Source organism: Bombina bombina, chromosome 1 (assembly GCF_027579735.1).
Source record: "Bombina bombina isolate aBomBom1 chromosome 1, aBomBom1.pri, whole genome shotgun sequence".
Lineage (NCBI taxonomy): Eukaryota > Metazoa > Chordata > Amphibia > Anura > Bombinatoridae > Bombina > Bombina bombina.
This window is the reverse complement of record NC_069499.1, coordinates 253529552-253553571: the sequence shown is the minus strand read 5'-3', so window position 1 is coordinate 253553571 and position 24020 is coordinate 253529552. Positions and strand designations below refer to the sequence as shown.

The window sequence follows — 24020 nt, the reverse complement described above, 5'->3', positions numbered from 1 at the left end:
CGGCAGTAGGATAACTTTCCCACCACGAAAAGCGTTTTAAAGCCTACTAGCACACATTCAAAGTGTAAATATTTGTGGCTGGATTCAAACTTCTAACCTTCCAAATGCTCACAGTCCTCAAAATACCGGGCACCATGAGCGTCCCCTCCCAGCACCAGACGCCAGTAGAAAGAGGAGGACATCAAAAGTCCTCCCACCAAAGGGGAGGACCGACTCTGCAAGAAAACGGTCAACATTTCATAGATAACCGATCCCCGAGCTTCCCTCCAGGGTAATGGTCCCAGCCCAAAGGCTAGTCAAAGACCGAAAATAGTCCCAGACCTCTGGAAGAGAAAGGAAGGGTCAATGAGGAACAAAGCCCCCGGGTAGACCTCTGACAGATACTACAAACGGCATGCTACCGTGATTCAGGATAGGCATTGTGCACAGGTACGAGACCCCCTACACCCTGTCTTCACCAAAAAGATAACACTTCCCATGGAAAGAGGGCCCTCAGACCCCCCAACATCTATATATCAGAATCCAACATTTAGCAGAAGCCCCAACAGGGTTCAAATCCTCAGCCTCCAGCTGCAGGAACGGTGGAACCAGTCACTACATCGCATCTCCCCTTCAAGGATTCTGAAAATGCCAGAAGGGAAAAGACCCTTACAAGGCATGAAAAACAAGGACCCATAGGTCGCCATATAAGGCTGCTTTAGGCAAGGATATTTGTGGGACTTGCATTATGAAGAGTATATAACCATAGCTGGATTTGAACTCCTGACCTTCAGCTTTCAGGAAACATAGTTTACTATTAAGCCATTGTGGGACACAATCAGATACTAAGGCAACTCCGAACCAGGAGAACCCAACCCCCGCTCTAGAAGAGAAGAGAACAAGAACAACGGAAAACCACCCAACCATGGAGGCGAGACCTCTCGGCCATATCGCCAACCCAGTTGAAAGACACCTGGAGTCTAAAGGAACATCAAATGCGCCAGCAGACCCGTAGGGAACCATCAGAAAGACCTAAAGCCTAAGCCACAGGCATCTCCCACGAAAAGCAGAGCCCCGCCCTCCTCTGAGAGAGGCACACAGGGCCACAAACACCTAAGGTGAGACCGAACCATCCACACCCATCTAGGGAGAGACATGGCCCTAGGCCAAGGTCCTTGAAAAACGGAATTGATCAAAAGATCTAACTTCCAGAGGAACACTAAGCGGCCTCCTACGATTAGGAGCGCACCATCTAAAGTCCGTAGACTTGGCCTCAAACCCAAGAATCTGAAAGAGCTCCTGAACAGTTTAAGAATTCGTAAGGTAGCACCAACACCCGAAGGTGAAAGAGAACCCTGGACCTTGATGCCATAAAGAGTTAGACGTAAGGCGCCCTCCACGAAGCCCTAACGGAATAGCGAGGATAAATGGTCAACTATCTGACCCCAGAAGGGCGACGTCTGTAACTGACCTTGACTCTTCACCGTTAAGCCCCAAGGCTAGAGTGCAACGAGGACGCAGAACACCAGAGGTCCTTGTAGGATCGATCTTCCAAAAAGAAACCTCTATAACAGGGTGAAAGCTGGAACCTCGCAGCTCCACACAGAAGGAAGGAAACCCCTGCACACCACCTCTTAGAGTAACGCAACTCTGAGCAGAGGAAGCAGCACATGCCCGCGCTTCCAGACCAGATGATCCACCCAAGGCGGTAAGGAAGGAGACTCCGACACCGTAAGAAAATGTTTAATAGGCTAAAGAGTCAGCATCCGTAAGAACTTCGAGTGAAGCCGCAAACAGTTCACTCACATAGGTCACTCACCTCTCATTACTCCAAAGGAATGGAAATTACAGTTCTGAGTCCCCAGGGACCTGGAGAACCACGATGACATCTGCAAAAAAATGGCGAGTAGCCCGAAAAAAGCCGACCCTAGATCGGTACTTATAAACATCCAGTCAGAGCAATAGGCCAAATGACATTCAGAATCCGACAGGATTAAATCAGCACCATGAGGGTGACATGAACCCAGGTAACAGCCGAAAAGCGTCCGACCAGTACCTGCCTGGTATAAGTACACTCTAGAACTGCCCAAGGTCCAAGAAAATTCAACCTGAAGGATCGAAAAATGAACTAGAAAACATAATTCTATTATTCAAAAAGTGCGCAACTTCCGAGGAAGTGCCCACGCGACCACCAAATCACAAGTATCAGTTCCAGAGAATAACGTTCTCAAAAACAAAAATCTAACAGACATGAGCTTAAGAAAAAACAAATTATAGATATCCAATTGGATCGAAAATAAAAACATCAATTTATGCTTACCTGATAAATTTATTTCTCTTGTGGTGTATTGAGTCCACGGATTCATCCTTACTTGTGGGATATTCTCCTTCCCTACAGGAAGTGGCAGAGAGAGCACCTACAGCAGAGCAGTCTATATAGCTCCCCCCTTAGCTCCACCCCCCAGTCATTCGACCGAAGGCTAGGAAGAAAAAGGAGAAACCATAGGGTGCAGTGGTGACTGAAAGTTTAAAAATAAAAATATATATGCCTGTCTTAAATAAACAGGGCGGGCCGTGGACTCGATACATCACAAGAGAAATAAATTTATCAGGTAAGCATAAATTATGTTTTCTCTTGTAAGATTTATCGAGTCCACGGATTCATCCTTACTTGTGGGATACCAATACCAAAGCTTTAGGACACGGATGAAGGGAGGGACAAGACAGGGACCTTAAACGGAAGGCACCACTGCTTGTAGAACCTTTCTCCCAAAAATAGCCTCCGAAGAAGCAAAAGTATCAAAATTGTAAAATTTGGAAAAAGTATGAAGCGAAGACCAAGTCACCGCCTTACAAATCTGTTCAACAGAAGCCTCATTTTTAAAAGCCCATGTGGAAGCCACAGCTCTAGTAGAATGAGCAGTAATTATTTCAGGAGGCTGCTGTCCAGCAGTCTCATAGGTCAAACGGATGATGCTTTTCAGACAAAAGGAAAGAGAGGTAGCCGTAGCCTTTTGGCCTCTCCGCTTACCAGAATAAAACACAAACAATGAAGATGTTTGACAGAAATCTTTGGTTGCTTTTAAGTAAAACTTTAAAGCACGAACCACATCAAGATTGTGTAACAGACGTTCCTTCTTTGATGAAGGATTAGGACACAGAGAAGGAACAACAATCTCTTCATTGATATTCTTATTAGAAACAGCCTTAGGAAGAAAACCAGGTTTGGTACGCAAAACCACCTTATCTGCATGGAAAATAAGATAAGGGGAATCACACTGTAAAGCAGATAGCTCAGAAACTCTTCGAGCCGAAGAGATAGCAACTAAGAACAAAACTTTCCAAGATAGAAGCTTAATATCTATGGAATGCATAGGTTCAAACAGAACCCCTTGAAGAACTCTAAGGACTAGGTTTAGGCTCCAAGGCGGAGCAGCAGGCTTAAATACAGGCTTAATTCTGACCAAAGCCTGACTAAAAGTTTGAACGTCTTGGACATCTGCCAGACGTTTGTGTAGTAGAATAGACAAAGCAGATATTTGTCCTTTTAGAGAACTAGCTGATAATCCCTTCTCCAAACCCTCTTGGAGAAAAGACAATATTCTAGGAATCCTAATCTTACTCCACGAGTAACCTTTGGATTCACACCAATAAAGATATTTGCGCCAAATCTTATGATAGATTTTTCTGGTTTCAGGCATTCAGGGTATCAATGACCGACTCAGAGAACCCACGCTTTGATAGAACTAGGCGTTCAATCTCCAAGCAGTCAGACGCAGATAAACTAGATTTGGATGTGAGAACGGACCTTGGATTAGAAGGTCCCGCCTCATTGGCAAAGTCCACGGTGGAACCGAGGACATGCCCACTAGGTCTGCATACTAAGTCCTGCGTGGCCACGCAGGTGCTATCAGAATAACCAAAGCTCTCTCCTGCTTGATTATGGCAACCAGACGTGGAAGGAGAGGAAGCGGTGGAAATACGTAGGCCAAATTGAAGGACCAAGGTACTGCTAGAGCATCTATCAGTACCGCCTTGGGGTCCCGGGACCTGGACCCGTAACGAGGAAGTTTGGCATTCTGACGCGACGCCATCAGATCTAATTCTGGTGTGCCCCATAGCTGAATCAGCTGAGCAAATACCTCCGGATGGAGTTCCCACTCCCCCGGATGAAAAGTCTGACGACTTAGAAAATCCGCCTCCCAGTTCTCTACTCCTGGAATGTGGATTGCTGAGAGATGGCAAGAGTGATCCTCTGACCATCGGATTATTTTGGTTACTTCCATCATCGCTAGAGAACTCCTTGTTCCTCCAGGATGATTGATATAAGCTACAGTCATGATGTTGTCCGACTGAAACCTGATGAATTTGGCTGCAGCAAGCTGAGGCCATGCCTGAAGCGCCTTGAATATCGCTCTCAGTTCTAGGATGTTTATCGGAAGAAGAGATTCCTCCCGAGACCATAAGCCCTGTGCTTTCAGGGATTTCCTAGCAGGCTGGCATCTGTCGTTACAATGAGCCACTCTGTCCTGAGACAACCACCAGAGAAGAGAATCTCTGGTCTCCTGGTCCAGATGCAGTTGAGGAGATAAATCTTCATAATCCCCATTCCACTGTTTGAGCATGCATAGTTGCAGTGGTCTGAGGTGTAGGGAGGCAAAAGGAACTATGTCCATTGCCGCTACCATGAGTCCGATTACCTCCATACACTGAGCCACAGATGGCCGAGGAATGGAATGAAGAGTTCGGCAAGTGGCTAAGAGTTTTAATTTTCTGACTTCCGTCAGAAATATTTTCATTTCTACCGAATCTATCAGAGACCCCAGAAAGGAAACTCTTGTGAGAGGGAAGAGAGAACTCTTTTTCATGTTCACCTTCCACCCGTGAGATCTCAGAAAAGCCAACACAATTTCCGTATGAGACTTGGCTAGCTGAAAAGTCGACGCCTGAATTAAGATGTCGTCTAGATAAGGCGCTACTGCTATGCCCCGAGGTCGTAGAACCGCCAGAAGGGACCCTAGCACCTTTGTGAAAATTCTTGGAGCCGTGGCTAACCCGAAGGGAAGAGCCACAAACTGGTAATGCCTGTTTAGAAACGCAAATCTGACAAATTGATGATGATCTCTGTGAATAGGGATGTGTAGATACTCAGGTAAGTGGTAATGATCGTCTGGATTTACAAATACATCCGCTGTACACCGGATGTATTTGTAGATCCAGACGATCATTACCACTTACCTGAGTGTAAGTTTTTATGTTTATTTGTTTTATTTGCCATAATAAATTACTCAAGCTTGGTTTTCTTTTTGCGCTTCTTTGTACTCCCTTGCTATAGCTGTTCCATTATCCGGGTGATTAGAAGAAAGATCATCCAAAGAGAAGCTGCATCAACCTGGGTAATTGTGCTACATCGTCGTTAAGGACTTGAAAAACGTTTTCTCCTGTGCCTTTTCATGGACGTTTTGGTAACTGGTTTATTTCATTTTATGTACTAACATTGTTATCATATTTTATATATTGTATATATTTTTATATGAATCTGCTTAGTATTGGTTATGTGGGTATATATTCTTTTATGTGGGGTTTGTGTTAATATACTCAATTATTATTAATATATTCAAATAGGAAATTGTCGGCTGTTTTAGCGCTAATATATTTTTTAGGTGTAAACTCTTATCTAAACCATCATGCAAAAACTGAAGAATCATAGGAATTCTAAAAGAATGCCAGGAAAAAACATGATTTACCCACCAGGAAATTAACGTTTACCAAACCTTATAATAAAAACATCCTAGAAACAGGTTTTCAAGCCTGAATCAGAGTTTCAATCTCATAATCTGAAAAAAAAACCTCTGTTTCAGAACTAAGCAGTTAATTTCCATGCCATCAAGTTTAGAAACTTTAGATCCAGATGGAAGAAAGGACCTTGAGACAGAGGAAGAGGCCAAGGAGGGCAATTGGATATTTAAATCAGATCTGTGTACCAAACCCTGTGAGCCCACACTGGGGCAATCAGGATTACAAGTGACAACTCCAGCCTTATCTTGGAAATCACTCTGGAAAGAAGAACTAGAGGAGGAAACTGATAAGCAGGCTGAAATGACCAAGACACTACTAGAGCATCCACTACCTCTGTCTGAGGATCCTTGGATCTTGCAAGGTACTTGGGAAGTTTATTGTTTAAACGAGAGGCCATCAGATCTCTCTCTAGTAGGCCCCAAAGTTCCACAATCAGATGGAACTAATAAAGAGACCACTATCATGGATGTAGAGACTAACGACTGAGAAAGTTTGCCTCCCAATTGTTCACTCCTGGGATGAGAATCGAAGAGATTAGTCAAGAATTCACTTCTGCCAAAGAGAGAAATCGAGACACCTCCATCATAGCCAGGGAACTGTGAGTTCCCCCCTGATGGTTAACATAAGCTTCTGCTGTGACATTGTCTCTCTGGAAACGGAGATGAGATGCCCGTTTCAACAGAGGTCAAGCTTGAAGAGCCTTGAAAATTGCGCAGAGTTCTAGATTATTAATAGGTAACCTCGCCTCCCAAGGATCCTGTACTGCTAGAGACCACCAAACAGCTCCCAAACCTGAAAGGCTTGCATCTGTGGTGATCACAGAACAGGTAGGATGAGCAAAAGAAGCCCCGTAAATAATAAAGCCACTAAGTCAGCTATCTCAAAAGATATTCTTAGATTCCAGTACAAGTCAGTCTCTGAGTATAATCCCTGCATCATTGACGCAGCATACAAAGCTGAAAAGGCCTCATGTGAAATTGAGCAAATGGAATTGCATCTAAAGTTGCAATCATGAGACCTAGTACTTCCATATACTTCCATACACTTCCATACACAAAGCCACTGAAGGGAACGAAAGAGAGTGAAGGTTTATACAAGCTGCTACAAATTTCATCCAACTCAAGTCTATTTGGAATCCTAGGAAAGTAACCTTTGTCTGAGGAATCAAAGAACTATTTGACAAACTAATCCTCCAACTATGTCTTTGAAAAAACAACAATAGTTGACTGGTGTGAAATTCTGCTAAAGGATAAGACTGAGCAAGTACCAAGATATTGTCCAGGTAAGGAAACTGCAATACCATGAGCTTTGATTACAGACAAAAGGGCACCCAGAACCTTGGCAAATATTCTTGGTGCTGTAGCCAGACCAAAACGGAAAGACAGCAAACTAAAAGTGAAATGTTCTGAGTGAATTGGAATATGAAGGTAAGCAACCTTTAAATCTATTGTGGATAAACTGACCTTGCTGAACAAAAGACATTATAGCCCTGATAGTTTCCATTCTGAAAGTAGGAACGCTTATAAATTTGTTGAGTTTTTAGATCCAGAACAAGTCTGAAAGTGCCTTCACTCTTTGGAACAAAGCAGAGATTTGAATAAAATCCCATCCCCTGTTCCTGCAAAGGAACTGGAACAATCACTCCCATATTTTCCAGATCTGCGACAGATTGAAGAAAAGCTTGAGCTTTTACAGGATTCCTTGGAACATTGGACAGAAAAAAACCTTCCTCTGGGAGGCCTTGTTCTAAATCCAATTCGATATCCCTGAGAAACAATATTCTGAACCCAGGGATCTAGGATCAGACTGAAACCAAACCACCTGAAAGATGCTTAATCTGCCCCCAACCAGAACTACTGGATTGGGGGCTGCACAATCATGCGGTTTTAGAAGAGGAGACAGATTTTTTAACCTGTTTGGATTTGTTAGAGTTAGCATTAGGCCTCCAGACTGAACCAGAGGGATTTTGTTTTTGAACAGAGGAGTCAGATTTCTGTTCTCTATTCTGTTGAAAGCAACAAACATTAGGAGCTTTGGATTTTCCCTTAGATTTCCTGTCTTAAAGGAAAAATGGCTCCTTTAACCCCAGCAATAGTAGAAATAAAAGAATCTAAATAAGACCCAAATAACTTCTTTCCTTGAAAATAAAAATAATAATCTAGATTTAGACACCATATCAGCATTTGACATTAATTTTCATAATATCAAACACAGCATCACAAAGAAAAGAATTTGCACTCTTAAGGAAAAGACTGGACAACCAGTAAGTAGAAGCAGCAGCTACATAAGCAATAGAAATAACTGTCCTAAAAATATAACCAGTATGTAGAAAGGCCCTTCTAAGAAAGGATTCTAACATTCTGTCTAAAGGGCCCTTAAAAGAAGTACTGTCTTCCAAAGGAATAGTAGTACGTTTAGCTAAAGTGAAAATTGCCCCATCTACCTTTGGAACCATTTCCCATTACTCTAGACTAGCAGCAGATAAAGGACATAACATTTTAAATCTTGCAGAAGGATTAAAAAACACACCTGGCTTAGACCATTCCCTGTCAGAGACAGCATCAGGCACAGAAAAAAACCTCAGGGAGATTAACAACTGTCCTTAAAACTGAATTTAAAATGATTGCAAGGATTATCATCAGAATATTTAAAATCTTTAACCCCTAAAGTGACTAAGACCTCTTTTAAAAGAGAACGAATATGTTCAACTTTAAATAAAAAAAGAAGAAATATCAGTTTCATTTTCAAGTGCCCTTGGACCAGCGCCTCCTATATCAGGCGCATATTAAAAGGAGCCATAAAAAACACACAAATTAAATACTGTCCACAGGCTACTAAGTACAAAACTATATAGTCCAACTGGTAAAATGAGGGCCCCTAAATAAAAATATGTACTTACCCGTAGACACAACTACTGCACATCTTCCAGCCAGGATTCAGTAGATAGCAAAATTAGTGCTTAAACATAACAGCAGAGGATATGGAATAGGAGTATATCAATGATTTAAAAGGAGGAGGCTAAGGACAGGTCCCCGCAACACCTATAAAAGGCTTGTGACCAACTCCCATAGGGTAATAATTGCGCCACTTCCCCATACTCCCAATACATCCATTCGTCTAAAAGCAGTTCTCTAAGTGGAAATAAGTCTTAAATCAGTCTGAGAACCCCTCTTCACAAATGAACATCAGAAGGACCTTCATTCTTCACCTTCCTCCTGCGGAGGCAAATTAGTTTCTAGTAAGGTGGGATGGTTTTTATAGAGCTCTAGTGGTTTGGGAATATTTGCCTCCTCCTAGTGGCCAGAAAGAGTAATTCCTAGGAGTAGTGGATCATGGTCTCTCACCACCATTAGGATAAAAATAAAAATGAGAGCAATTAAAATACATCAAAATAACTGATGATCTCCGTATGTAATAACTAATTCCAAAAATAAGTTAGATCTTCAGGCTCACTTATGCTAGTAGTACAAAAGGAAAAACTCACTTTTTGGCAGGGACTGTTTTCTGCAGATTCCATAATTTCAATGTGTGATCCTCAGACGCAGTCACCAAAACAGGCTCTACAGGGTGGAATGCCAAGGCTCGCACTCCATCAAAGTGGCTGCGGAGGGTATACTTCGGGTTCCATGTTTTCCGGAATGCATCCTTGTTGGACGGAAGCTGAAAACGAGGTGAGAAGCAAATTCAAATTTCCTGGGTATATTGCAAGCACATATAAGGAAAATATATATTTTTCTATTTAAATTCTAAAAATTATTTCAGAAACAGGAAAAGTAAAAAAAAAAAAAAAGAAAAAAACAATGGCATATTAAATTAACACCTAGACACTATTCCCACAAAGAAGTCTGCTTGGCTTTTGTCTGGCAAGTGAGAGAGACAATAGACACTCCGGGAGATACATTTTGCCATGTAAATGAAAAAACTAAATTTATGCTTACCTGATAAATTACTTTCTTTTACGATATGACGAGTCCACGGATTTCCCCCTTACTTGTGGGGATATTAACCTCCTGCTAACAGGAAGTGGCAAAGAGCACCACAGCAGAGCTGTATATATAGCCCCTCCCCTTCCCCTCCACCCTCAGTCATTTGGCCGAAGGTTATAGGAAGAGAAAAGGAAAGGCTAAAAAGGTGCAGAGGTGACTGAAGTTTTAAAAAAATAAAAACAGAATTTATGTTTACCTGATAAATTACTTTCTCCAACGGTGTGTCCGGTCCACGGCGTCATCCTTACTTGTGGGATATTCTCTTCCCCAACAGGAAATGGCAAAGAGCCCAGCAAAGCTGGTCACATGATCCCTCCTAGGCTCCGCCTACCCCAGTCATTCGACCGACGTTAAGGAGGAATATTTGCATAGGAGAAACCATATGGTACCGTGGTGACTGTAGTTAAAGAAAATAAATTATCAGACCTGATTAAAAAAACCAGGGCGGGCCGTGGACCGGACACACCGTTGGAGAAAGTAATTTATCAGGTAAACATAAATTCTGTTTTCTCCAACATAGGTGTGTCCGGTCCACGGCGTCATCCTTACTTGTGGGAACCAATACCAAAGCTTTAGGACACGGATGAAGGGAGGGAGCAAATCAGGTCACCTAAATGGAAGGCACCACGGTTTGCAAAACCTTTCTCCCAAAAATAGCCTCAGAAGAAGCAAAAGTATCAAACTTGTAAAATTTGGTAAAAGTGTGCAGTGAAGACCAAGTCGCTGCCCTACATATCTGATCAACAGAAGCCTCGTTCTTGAAGGCCCATGTGGAAGCCACAGCCCTAGTGGAATGAGCTGTGATTCTTTCGGGAGGCTGCCGTCCGGCAGTCTCGTAAGCCAATCTGATGATGCTTTTAATCCAAAAAGAGAGAGAGGTAGAAGTTGCTTTTTGACCTCTCCTTTTACCGGAATAAACAACAAACAAGGAAGATGTTTGTCTAAAATCCTTTGTAGCATCTAAATAGAATTTTAGAGCGCGAACAACATCCAAATTGTGCAACAAACGTTCCTTCTTTGAAACTGGTTTCGGACACAGAGAAGGTACGATAATCTCCTGGTTAATGTTTTTGTTAGAAACAACTTTTGGAAGAAAACCAGGTTTAGTACGTAAAACCACCTTATCTGCATGGAACACCAGATAAGGAGGAGAACACTGCAGAGCAGATAATTCTGAAACTCTTCTAGCAGAAGAAATTGCAACTAAAAACAAAACTTTCCAAGATAATAACTTAATATCAACGGAATGTAAGGGTTCAAACGGAACCCCCTGAAGAACTGAAAGAACTAAATTGAGACTCCAAGGAGGAGTCAAAGGTTTGTAAACAGGCTTAATTCTAACCAGAGCCTGAACAAAGGCTTGAACATCTGGCACAGCTGCCAGTTTTTTGTGAAGTAACACAGACAAGGCAGAAATCTGTCCCTTCAGGGAACTTGCAGATAATCCTTTTTCCAATCCTTCTTGAAGGAAGGATAGAATCTTAGGAATCTTAACCTTGTCCCAAGGGAATCCTTTAGATTCACACCAACAGATATATTTTTTCCAAATTTTGTGGTAAATCTTTCTAGTTACAGGCTTTCTGGCCTGAACAAGAGTATCGATAACAGAATCTGAGAACCCTCGCTTCGATAAGATCAAGCGTTCAATCTCCAAGCAGTCAGCTGGAGTGAAACCAGGTTCGGATGTTCGAACGGACCCTGAACAAGAAGGTCTCGTCTCAAAGGTAGCTTCCAAGGTGGAGCCGATGACATATTCACCAGATCTGCATACCAAGTCCTGCGTGGCCACGCAGGAGCTATCAAGATCACCGACGCCCTCTCCTGATTGATCCTGGCTACCAGCCTGGGGATGAGAGGAAACGGCGGGAACACATAAGCTAGTTTGAAGGTCCAAGGTGCTACTAGTGCATCCACTAGAGCCGCCTTGGGATCCCTGGATCTGGACCCGTAGCAAGGAACTTTGAAGTTCTGACGAGAGGCCATCAGATCCATGTCTGGAACGCCCCACAGCTGAGTGACTTGGGCAAAGATTTCCGGATGGAGTTCCCACTCCCCCGGATGCAATGTCTGACGACTCAGAAAATCCGCTTCCCAATTTTCCACTCCTGGGATGTGGATAGCGGACAGGTGGCAGGAGTGAGACTCCGCCCATAGAATGATTTTGGTCACTTCTTCCATCGCTAGGGAACTCCTTGTTCCCCCCTGATGGTTGATGTACGCAACAGTTGTCATGTTGTCTGATTGAAACCGTATGAACTTGGCCCTCGCTAGCTGAGGCCAAGCCTTGAGAGCATTGAATATCGCTCTCAGTTCCAGAATATTTATCGGTAGAAGAGATTCTTCCCGAGACCAAAGACCCTGAGCTTTCAGGGATCCCCAGACCGCGCCCCAGCCCATCAGACTGGCGTCGGTCGTGACAATGACCCACTCTGGTCTGCGGAATGTCATCCCTTGTGACAGGTTGTCCAGGGACAGCCACCAACGGAATGAGTCTCTGGTCCTCTGATTTACTTGTATCTTCGGAGACAAGTCTGTATAATCCCCATTCCACTGACTGAGCATGCACAGTTGTAATGGTCTTAGATGAATGCGCGCAAAAGGAACTATGTCCATTGCCGCTACCATCAACCCGATCACTTCCATGCACTGAGCTATGGAAGGAAGAGGAACGGAATGAAGTATCCGACAAGAGTCTAGAAGCTTTGTTTTTCTGGCCTCTGTCAGAAATATCCTCATTTCTAAGGAGTCTATTATTGTTCCCAAGAAGGGAACCCTTGTTGACGGAGATAGAGAACTCTTTTCCACGTTCACTTTCCATCCGTGAGATCTGAGAAAGGCCAGGACTATGTCCGTGTGAGCCTTTGCTTGAGGAAGGGACGACGCTTGAATCAGAATGTCGTCCAAGTAAGGTACTACAGCAATGCCCCTTGGTCTTAGCACAGCTAGAAGGGACCCTAGTACCTTTGTGAAAATCCTTGGAGCAGTGGCTAATCCGAAAGGAAGCGCCACGAACTGGTAATGCTTGTCCAGGAATGCGAACCTTAGGAACCGATGATGTTCCTTGTGGATAGGAATATGTAGATACGCATCCTTTAAATCCACCGTGGTCATGAATTGACCTTCCTGGATGGAAGGAAGAATAGTTCGAATGGTTTCCATCTTGAACGATGGAACCTTGAGAAACTTGTTTAAGATCTTGAGATCTAAGATTGGTCTGAACGTTCCCTCTTTTTTGGGAACTATGAACAGATTGGAGTAGAACCCCATCCCTTGTTCTCTTAATGGAACAGGATGAATCACTCCCATTTTTAACAGGTCTTCTACACAATGTAAGAATGCCTGTCTTTTTATGTGGTCTGAAGACAACTGAGACCTGTGGAACCTCCCCCTTGGGGGAAGCCCCTTGAATTCCAGAAGATAACCTTGGGAGACTATTTCTAGCGCCCAAGGATCCAGAACATCTCTTGCCCAAGCCTGAGCGAAGAGAGAGAGTCTGCCCCCCACCAGATCCGGTCCCGGATCGGGGGCCAACATTTCATGCTGTCTTGGTAGCAGTGGCAGGTTTCTTGGCCTGCTTTCCCTTGTTCCAGCCTTGCATTGGTCTCCAAGCTGGCTTGGCTTGAGAAGTATTACCCTCTTGCTTAGAGGACGTAGCACTTTGGGCTGGTCCGTTTCTACGAAAGGGACGAAAATTAGGTTTATTTTTTGCCTTGAAAGGCCGATCCTGAGGAAGGGCGTGGCCCTTACCCCCAGTGATATCAGAGATAATCTCTTTCAAGTCAGGGCCAAACAGCGTTTTCCCCTTGAAAGGAATGTTAAGTAGCTTGTTCTTGGAAGACGCATCAGCCGACCAAGATTTCAACCAAAGCGCTCTGCACGCCACAATAGCAAACCCAGAATTCTTAGCCGCTAACCTAGCCAATTGCAAAGTGGCGTCTAGGGTAAAAGAATTAGCCAATTTGAGAGCATTGATTCTGTCCATAATCTCCTCATAAGGAGGAGAATCACTATCGACCGCCTTTATCAGCTCATCGAACCAGAAACATGCGGCTGTAGCGACAGGGACAACGCATGAAATTGGTTGTAGAAGGTAACCCTGCTGAACAAACATCTTTTTAAGCAACCCTTCTAATTTTTTATCCATAGGATCTTTGAAAGCACAACTATCCTCTATGGGTATAGTGGTGCGTTTGTTTAAAGTGGAAACCGCTCCCTCGACCTTGGGGACTGTCTGCCATAAGTCCTTTCTGGGGTCGACCATAGGAAACAATTTTTTAAATATGGGGGGAGGGACGAAAGGAATACCGGGCCTTTCCCATTCTTTATTAACAATGTCCGCCACCCGCTTGGGTATAGGAAAAGCTTCTGGGAGCCCCGGCACCTCTAGGAACTTGTCCATTTTACATAGTTTCTCTGGGATGACCAACTTGTCACAATCATCCAGAGTGGATAATACCTCCTTAAGCAGAATGTGGAGATGTTCCAACTTAAATTTAAATGTAATCACATCAGGTTCAGCTTGTTGAGAAATGTTCCCTGAATCAGTAATTTCTCCCTCAGACAAAACCTCCCTGGCCCCATCAGACTGGGTTAGGGGCCCTTCAGAAACATTATTATCAGCGTTGTCATGCTCTTCGGTATCTAAAACAGAGCAGTCGCGCTTACGCTGATAAGTGTTCATTTTGGCTAAAATGTTTTTGACAGAATTATCCATTACAGCCGTTAATTGTTGCATAGTAAGGAGTATTGGCGCGCTAGATGTACTAGGGGCCTCCTGAGTGGGCAAGACTCGTGTAGACGAAGGAGGGAATGATGCAGTACCATGCTTACTCCCCTCACTTGAGGAATCATCTTGGGCATCATTGTCATTGTCACATAAATCACATTTATTTAAATGAATAGGAATTCTGGCTTCCCCACATTCAGAACACAGTCTATCTGGTAGTTCAGACATGTTAAACAGGCATAAACTTGATAACAAAGTACAAAAAACGTTTTAAAATAAAACCATTACTGTCACTTTAAATTTTAAACTGAACACACTTTATTACTGCAATTGCGAAAAAACATGAAGGAATTGTTCAAAATTCACCAAATTTTCACCACAGTGTCTTAAAGCCTTAAAAGTATTGCACACCAAATTTGGAAGCTTTAACCCTTAAAATAACGGAACCGGAGCCGTTTTGAACTTTAACCCCTTTACAGTCCCTGGTATCTGCTTTGCTGAGACCCAACCAAGCCCAAAGGGGAATACGATACCAAATGACGCCTTCAGAAAGTCTTTTCTAAGTATCAGAGCTCCTCTCACATGCGACTGCATGCCATGCCTCTCAAAAACAAGTGCGCAACACCGGCGCGAAAATGAGGCTCTGCCTATGATTAGGGAAAGCCCCTAAAGAATAAGGTGTCTAAAACAGTGCCTGCCGATATTATTATATCAAAATACCCAAATAAAATGATTCCTCAAGGCTAAATATGTGTTAATAATGAATCGATTTAGCCCAGAAAAAGTCTACAGTCTTAATAAGCCCTTGTGAAGCCCTTATTTACGATCGTAATAAACATGGCTTACCGGATCCCATAGGGAAAATGACAGCTTCCAGCATTACATCGTCTTGTTAGAATGTGTCATACCTCAAGCAGCAAGAGACTGCTCACTGTTCCCCCAACTGAAGTTAATTGCTCTCAACAGTCCTGTGTGGAACAGCCATGGATTTTAGTGACGGTTGCTAAAATCATTTTCCTCATACAAACAGAAATCTTCATCTCTTTTCTGTTTCTGAGTAAATAGTACATACCAGCACTATTTTAAAATAACAAACTCTTGATTGAATAATAAAAACTACAGTTAAACACTAAAAAACTCTAAGCCATCTCCGTGGAGATGTTGCCTGTACAACGGCAAAGAGAATGACTGGGGTAGGCGGAGCCTAGGAGGGATCATGTGACCAGCTTTGCTGGGCTCTTTGCCATTTCCTGTTGGGGAAGAGAATATCCCACAAGTAAGGATGACGCCGTGGACCGGACACACCTATGTTGGAGAAATAAACCTGTCTTAAAATAACAGGGAGGGCCGTGGATTCGTCATATCGTAAAAGAAAGTAATTTATCAGGTAAGCATACATTTAGTTTTCTTTTACAAAGATATGACGAGTCCACGGATTTCATCATTACTTGTGGAAAACCAATACCAAAGTAATAGGACACGGATGAAAGGGAGGGACAATACAGGAACCTAAACGGAAGGCACCACTGCTTGAAGAACCTTTCTCCCAAAGATAGCCTCAGAAGAAGCAAAAGTATCAAATTTGTAAAATTTGTAAAAAGTGTGAAGGGACGACCAAGTCGCAGCCTTACAAATCTGTTCCACAGATGCATTGTTTTTAAAAACCCATGTGGAAGCCACAGTCCTAGTAGAATGAGCCGTAATTCTTTCAGGAGGCTGCTGTCCAGCAGTCTCATATGCCAGGCGGATGATACTTCTCAGCCAAAAAGAAAGATAGAGGTAGCCGTAGCTTTCTGACCCCTACGCTTTCCAGAATAAACAATGAATAATGAAGATGATTGACAGAAATCCTTAGTTGCCTGTAAGTAAAACTTTAAGGCACGGACCACGTCCAAGTTATGTAACAGAGGCTCCTTCTTAGAAGAAGGATTAGGACACAGGAAAGGAACAACAATTTCCTGATTAATATTCTTATTCGAAACAACCTTAGGAAGGAACCCAGGTTTGGTACGTAAAACCACCTTATCAGAATGAAATATGAGATAAGGCGAATCACACTGTAATGCTGAAAGCTCAGAAACTCTTCGAGCAGAAGAAATAGCAACCAAAAACAGAACTTTCTAAGATAATAGTTTAATATCTATGGAATGCATAGGTTCAAACGGAACCCCTTGCAGAACTCGAAGAACTAAATTCAAACTCCAGGGAGGAGTAATAGGTCTAAATACAGGCTTAATTCTAGATAGAGCCTGACAAAAAGACTGAACATCTAATACATTTGCCAAACGTTTGTGAAACAGAATTGACAAAGCTGAAATTTGTCCCTTTATGGAACTTGCTGATAACCCTTTCTCCAATCCTTCTTGGAGAAAAGACAAAATCCTAGGAATCCTAACTTTACTCTATGAGTAACCCTTGGATTCACACCAATAAAGATATTTACGCCATATCTTATGATAGATCTTTCTAGTGACAGGCTTTCTAGCCTGTATAAAAGTATTGATAACTGAATCAGAGAATCCTCGCTTCAATAAAATCAAGCGTTCAATCTCCACGCAGGCAGTTGCAGAGAAATTAGATTTGGATGTTGGAAAGGACCTTGAATGAGAAGGTCCTGTCTCAACGGAAGTTTCCACGGTGGCAGAGAGGACATGTCCACCAGATCCGCATACCAAGTCCTGCGTGGCCACGCAGGCGCTATCAGGATCACTGAAGCTCTCTCCTGTTTGATTCGAGCAATTACGCGTGGGAGGAGAGGAAACAGCGGAAACACATAAGCTAGGCTGAACAACCAAGGTACTGCCAAGGCATCTATCAGTTCGGCCTGAGGATCCCTTGGCCGGGATCCGTATCTTGGAAGCTTGGCATTCTGACGAGATGCCATCAAATCCAATTCCTGTCTGCCCCATCTGAGAATTAATGAGGCAAATACCTCCGGGTGAAGTTCCCACTCTCCCAGATGAAAAGTCTGTCGACTTAGAAAATCTGCTTCCCAGTTCTCTACCTCTGGGATGTAGATCGCTGACAGATGACAAGAGTGGGCCTCTGCCCAATTGATTATCTTGGATACTTCTATCATCGCTAAGGAACTCCTTGTTCCCCCCTGATTGACATATGCCACAGTCGTGAAGTTGTCCGACTGTTATCTGATGAATTTGGCCAAAGCCAACTGAGGCCACGCCTGAAGCGCATTGAATATTGCTCTCAGTTCCAGAATATTGATTGGAAGTAGAGACTCCACCTGAGTCCAAACACCCTGAGCCTTCAGGGAGTTCCAAACTGCACCCCAGCACAGAAGGATGGCATCTGTTGTCACTATCACCCACGAGGGTCTGCGGAAACAAGTCCCCTGGGACAGATCTGGCGACAACCACCAAAGAAGAGAGTTTCTGGTCTCTTGATCCAGAATTATCTTTGGAGATAAATCTGCATAATCCCCATTCCACTGACCAAGCATGCACAGTTGCAGTGGTCTGAGATGAAAGCGAGCAAACGGAACGATGTCCATTGCCGCTACCATTAATCCGATTAACTCCATACACTGAGCCACTGATGGCCGAGGAATGGACAGAAGTGCTCGGCAAGCATTCAAAATCTTTGATTTTCTGACCTCCGTCAGAAATACTTTCATGGCTACCGAGTCTATCAGAGTTCCCAGAAAAGGAACCCTTCTGTGGAACAAGTGAACTCTTCTCTATGTTCACCTTCCAGCCATGAGTTCTCAGAAAAGACAACAGTGTCCGTGTGAGATTTTGTCAGATGATATGTTGACGCCTGAATCAGAATATCGTCCAGATAAGGCGCCACCGCTATCCCAAAGAGAGACCCTAGAACCTTTGTGAAGATTCTGGGTGCTGTGGCCAACCCGAAAGGAAGAGCCACGAACTGATAATGTTTGTCCAAGAAGGCAAACCTTAGAAACCGATGATGATATTTGTGGATTGGAATATGAAGGTAAGCATCCTTCAAATCCACGGTAGTCATATATTAACCCGCCTGGATAATTAGCAAAATCGTTCAAATTGTCTCCATCTTGAATTATGGAACTCTTAGAAATTTGTTTAGACACTTGAGGTCCAAAATGGGTCTGAACGTTCCCTCTTTTTTGGGGACCACAAATAGGTTTGAGTAAAACCCCTGTCCCAATTTTGGAACAGGACAGATTACTCCCATAGTAAAAAGGTATTTTACACAGCGTAAGAACGCCTCTCTCTTTATCTGGTTTGCAGATAATTTTGAAAGATGAAATCTCCCTCTTGGGAGAAAATCCTTGAATTCCAATTGAAAACCGTGGGTCACTATTTCTAGTGCCCAGGAATCCTGAACATCTCTTGCCCAAGCCTGAGCAAAGAAAGAAAGTCTGCCCCCCTACTAGATCTGGTCCCGGATCGGGGGCCACACCTTAATGCTGCTTTGTGGAAGAAAAAGAAGCGGGGGGTCCTCCTTTAAAGTTCTGAAAGAAACGAGAATTATTCTGTTTACCCCTTATTTTAACCAACCTATCCTGAGATAGGGCATGGCCCTTACCTCCTGTAATATCAGAAATGATCTCCTTCAATTCTGGCCCAAAAGGTTCTTACCTTTAAAGGGAATAGCTAAAAGCTTATATTTTGATGACACATCAGCAGACCAAGATTTGAGCCACAATGCTCTACGTGCTAAAAAAAACAAACCCTGCATTTTTTGCCGCTAATTTAGCAATTTGAAAAGCGGCATCAGTAATAAAAGAATTAGCTAGCTTAAGAGCCTTAATTCTATCTAGAATGTCATCTAAAGGAGTCTCAACCTTAAGAGACTCTTCTAGAGCCTCAAACCAAAAAGCTGCTGCAGTAGTTACTGGAACAATGCAAGCCGTAGGTTGTAAAAGAAATCCCTGATTAACAAATAATTTCTTTAGTAGACCCTCTAATTTCTTATCCATAGGATCCTTGAAAGCACAACTATCCTCAATGGGTATAGTAGTACGCTTAGCTATGGAAGATATAGCTCCCTCTACCTTAGGGACCGTTTGCCATGAGTCTCCAATGGTATCTGATATAGGAAACATTTTCTTAAAATTAGGAGAGGGAGAAAACGGTATACCTGGTCTATCCCATTCCTTACTAATAATTTCCGAAATTCTCTTAGGAACCGAAAAAATCAGTGTAAGTAGGAACTTCCAAATATTTATCCATTTTACACAACTTCTCTGGAGGAATCACAATAGGATCACAGTCGCTAAAATCTCCCTAAGCAACAGGCGGAGGTGTTCAAGCTTAAATTTAAATGACATAGCATCCAAATCTGTCTGAGGCAAAACATTCCCTGAATCAGAAATTTCACCCTCAGACAGTAATTCCCTGATCCCCAACTCAGAGCATTGTGAGGGAACATCGGAAATAGCTAATAAAGCATCAGAGGATTCAGTATTTACATTAATACTTGACCTACTGCGTTTACCCTGCAACACTGCTAATTTAGACAATACCTATGTAAGGGTAGCTGACATAACTGCAGCCATCTCCTGCAGAGTAAAAGGAATTAGACGCACTAGAAGTACTAGGCGTCGCTTGTGTGGGCATAAAAGGTTGTGACACTTGGGGAGAATTGGATGGCATATCCTGATTCTCTTCAGACTGAGAATCATCCCTAGGCACACTTACTTTATTTAAAATATGCTTTTTACATTGTAAAGCCCTTTCAGTAGAAAAGTTAGACAATGTTAGAGGGGGTTGCACAATAGCTTCTAAACACATAGAACAATGAGAAACCTCAATGTCAGACATGTTGAACAGACTAGTAATACCACAAAAGCTTATTTATAGCATAAAAACATAATTTATGTAAGAATTTACCTGATAAATTAATTTCTTTCATATTGACAAGAGTCCATGAGCTAGTGACATATGGGATATACAATCCTACCAGGAGGGGCAAAGTTTGCCAAACCTCAAAATGCCTATAAATACACCCCTCACCATACCCACAATTCAGTTTAAAGAATAGCCAAGCAGTGGGGTGATAAAGAAAGGAGTAGAAAGAATCAACAAAGGAAATTTGGAAATAATTGTGCTTTATACAAAAAATCATAACCACCATAAAAAGGGTGGGCCTCATGGACTCTTGCCAATATGAAAGAAATGAATTTATCAGGTAAGCTGTTACATAAATTATGTTTTCTTTCATGTAATTGGCAAGAGTCCATGAGCTAGTGACATATGGGATATCAATAGTCAAGATGTGGAGTCTTCCACTCAAGAGTCACTAGAGAGGGAGGGAATAAAAACAGAATTTATGTTTACCTGATAAATTACTTTCTCCAACGGTGTGTCCGGTCCACGGCGTCATCCTTACTTGTGGGAATATTCTCTTCCCCAACAGGAAATGGCAAAGAGCCCAGCAAAGCTGGTCACATGATCCCTCCTAGGCTCCGCCTTCCCCAGTCATTCGACCGACGTAAAGGAGGAATATTTGCATAGGAGAAATCATATGATACCGTGGTGACTGTAGTTAAAGAAAATAAATTATCAGACCTGATTAAAAAACCAGGGCGGGCCGTGGACCGGACACACCGTTGGAGAAAGTAATTTATCAGGTAAACATAAATTCTGTTTTCTCCAACATAGGTGTGTCCGGTCCACGGCGTCATCCTTACTTGTGGGAACCAATACCAAAGCTTTAGGACACGGATGAAGGGAGGGAGCAAATCAGGTCACCTAGATGGAAGGCACCACGGCTTGCAAAACCTTTCTCCCAAAAATAGCCTCAGAAGAAGCAAAAGTATCAAATTTGTAAAATTTAGTAAAAGTGTGCAGTGAAGACCAAGTCGCTGCCTTACATATCTGATCAACAGAAGCCTCGTTCTTGAAGGCCCATGTGGAAGCCACAGCCCTAGTGGAATGAGCTGTGATTCTTTCAGGAGGCTGCCGTCCGGCAGTCTCGTAAGCCAATCTGATGATGCTTTTAAGCCAAAAGGAGAGAGAGGTAGAAGTTGCTTTTTGACCTCTCCTTTTACCAGAATAAACAACAAACAAGGAAGATGTTTGTCTAAAATCCTTTGTAGCATCTAAATAGAATTTTAAAGCACGAACTACATCCAAATTGTGCAACAAACGTTCCTTCTTTGAAACTGGATTCGGACACAAAGAAGGCACGACTATCTCCTGGTTAATGTTTTTGTTAGAAACAACTTTCGGAAGAAAACCAGGTTTAGTACGCAAAACCACCTTATCTGCATGGAACACCAGATAAGGAGGAGAACACTGCAGAGCAGATAATTCTGAAACTCTTCTAGCAGAAGAAATTGCAACCAAAAACAAAACTTTCCAAGATAATAACTTAATATCAACGGAATGTAAGGGTTCAAACGGAACCCCCTGAAGAACTGAAAGAACTAAATTGAGACTCCAAGGAGGAGTCAAAGGTTTGTAAACAGGCTTGATTCTAACCAGAGCCTGAACAAAGGCTTGAACATCTGGCACAGCTGCCAGCTTTTTGTGAAGTAACACAGATAAGGCAGAAATCTGTCCCTTCAAAGAACTTGCAGATAATCCTTTCTCCAAACCTTCTTGAAGAAAGGATAGAATCTTAGGAATTTTTATCTTGTCACAAGGGAATCCTTTAGATTCACACCAACAGATATATTTTTTCCATATTTTGTGGTATATTTTTCTAGTTACAGGCTTTCTGGCCTGAACAAGAGTATCAATGACAGAATCTGAGAACCCTCGCTTTGATAAGATCAAGCGTTCAATCTCCAGGCAGTCAGTTGGAGTGAGACCAGATTCGGATGTTCGAACGGACCTTGAACAAGAAGGTCCCGTCTCAAAGGTAGCTTCCATGGTGGAGCCGATGACATATTCACCAGGTCTGCATACCAAGTCCTGCGTGGCCACGCAGGAGCTATCAAGATCACCGATGCCCTCTCCTGATTGATCCTGGCTACCAGCCTGGGGATGAGAGGAAACGGCGGGAATACATAAGCTAGTTTGAAGGTCCAAGGTGCTACTAGTGCATCTACTAGAGTCGCCTTGGGATCCCTGGATCTGGACCCGTAGCAAGGAACCTTGAAGTTCTGACGAGAGGCCATCAGATCCATGTCTGGAATGCCCCACAACTGAGTAATTTGGGCAAAGATTTCCGGATGGAGTTCCCACTCCCCCGGATGAAATGTCTGACGACTCAGAAAATCCGCTTCCCAATTTTCCACTCCTGGGATGTGGATTGCAGACAAGTGGCAGGAGTGAGTCTCCGCCCATTGAATGATTTTGGTCACTTCTTCCATCGCCAGGGAACTCCTTGTTCCCCCCTGATGGTTGATGTACGCAACAGTCGTCATGTTGTCTGATTGAAACCGTATGAATTTGGCCTTTGCTAGCTGAGGCCAAGCCTTGAGAGCATTGAATATCGCTCTCAGTTCCAGAATATTTATCGGGAGAAGAGATTCTTCCCGAGACCAAAGACCCTGAGCTTTCAGGGGTCCCCAGACCGCGCCCCAGCCCACCAGACTGGCGTCGGTCGTGACAATGACCCACTCTGGTCTGCGGAAGCTCATCCCCTGTGACAGGTTGTCCAGGGACAGCCACCAACGGAGTGAATCTCTGGTCCTCTGATCTACTTGTATCGTCGGAGACAAGTCTGTATAATCCCCATTCCACTGACTGAGCATGCACAGTTGTAATGGTCTTAGATGAATTTGCGCAAAAGGAACTATGTCCATTGCCGCTACCATCAAACATATTACTTCCATGCACTGCGCTATGGAAGGAAGAGGAACAGAATGAAGTACTTGACAAGAGTTTAGAAGTTTTGATTTTCTGGCCTCTGTCAGAAAAATCCTCATTTCTAAGGAGTCTATTATTGTTCCCAAGAAGGGAACCCTTGTTGACGGAGATAGAGAACTTTTTTCTACGTTCACTTTCCACCCGTGAGATCTGAGAAAGGCCAGGACAATGTCCGTGTGAGCCTTTGCTTGTGGAAGGGACAACGCTTGAATCAGAATGTCGTCCAAGTAAGGTACTACTGCAATGCCCCTTGGTCTTAGCACCGCTAGAAGGGACCCTAGTACCTTTGTGAAAATTCTTGGAGCAGTGGCTAATCCGAACGGAAGTGCCACAAACTGGTAATGCTTGTCCAGGAATGCGAACCTTAGGAACCGATGATGTTCCTTGTGGATAGGAATATGTAGATACGCATCCTTTAAATCCACCGTGGTCATGAATTGACCTTCCTGGATGGAAGGAAGAATTGTTCGAATGGTTTCCATTTTGAACGATGGAACCTTGAGAAACTTGTTTAGGATCTTGAGATCTAAGATTGGTCTGAATGTTCCCTCTTTTTTGGGAACTACGAACAGATTGGAGTAGAACCCCATCCCTTGTTCTCCTAATGGAACAGGATGAATCACTCCCATTTTTAACAGGTCTTCTACACAATGTAAGAATGCCTGTTTTTTTATGTGGTCTGAAGACAATTGAGACCTGTGGAACCTCCCCCTTGGGGGAAGCCCCTTGAATTCCAGAAGATAACCTTGGGAGACTATTTCTAGCGCC

General features: G+C 43.2%; 1 protein-coding gene across 2 annotated transcripts in view; it reads right to left on the bottom strand.

The window, feature by feature from the left end:
- The window catches only part of STRN3 (striatin 3), a 532215-nt gene that overhangs the window by 91449 nt on the left and 416746 nt on the right, over nucleotides 1-24020 (bottom strand). For both annotated transcript variants that reach the window (XM_053697936.1, XM_053697935.1), the window contains one exon: nucleotides 9263-9438. In XM_053697936.1, coding sequence (XP_053553911.1) covers nucleotides 9263-9438 — 176 coding nt within the window. The remainder of the gene's footprint in view (nucleotides 1-9262; nucleotides 9439-24020) is intronic.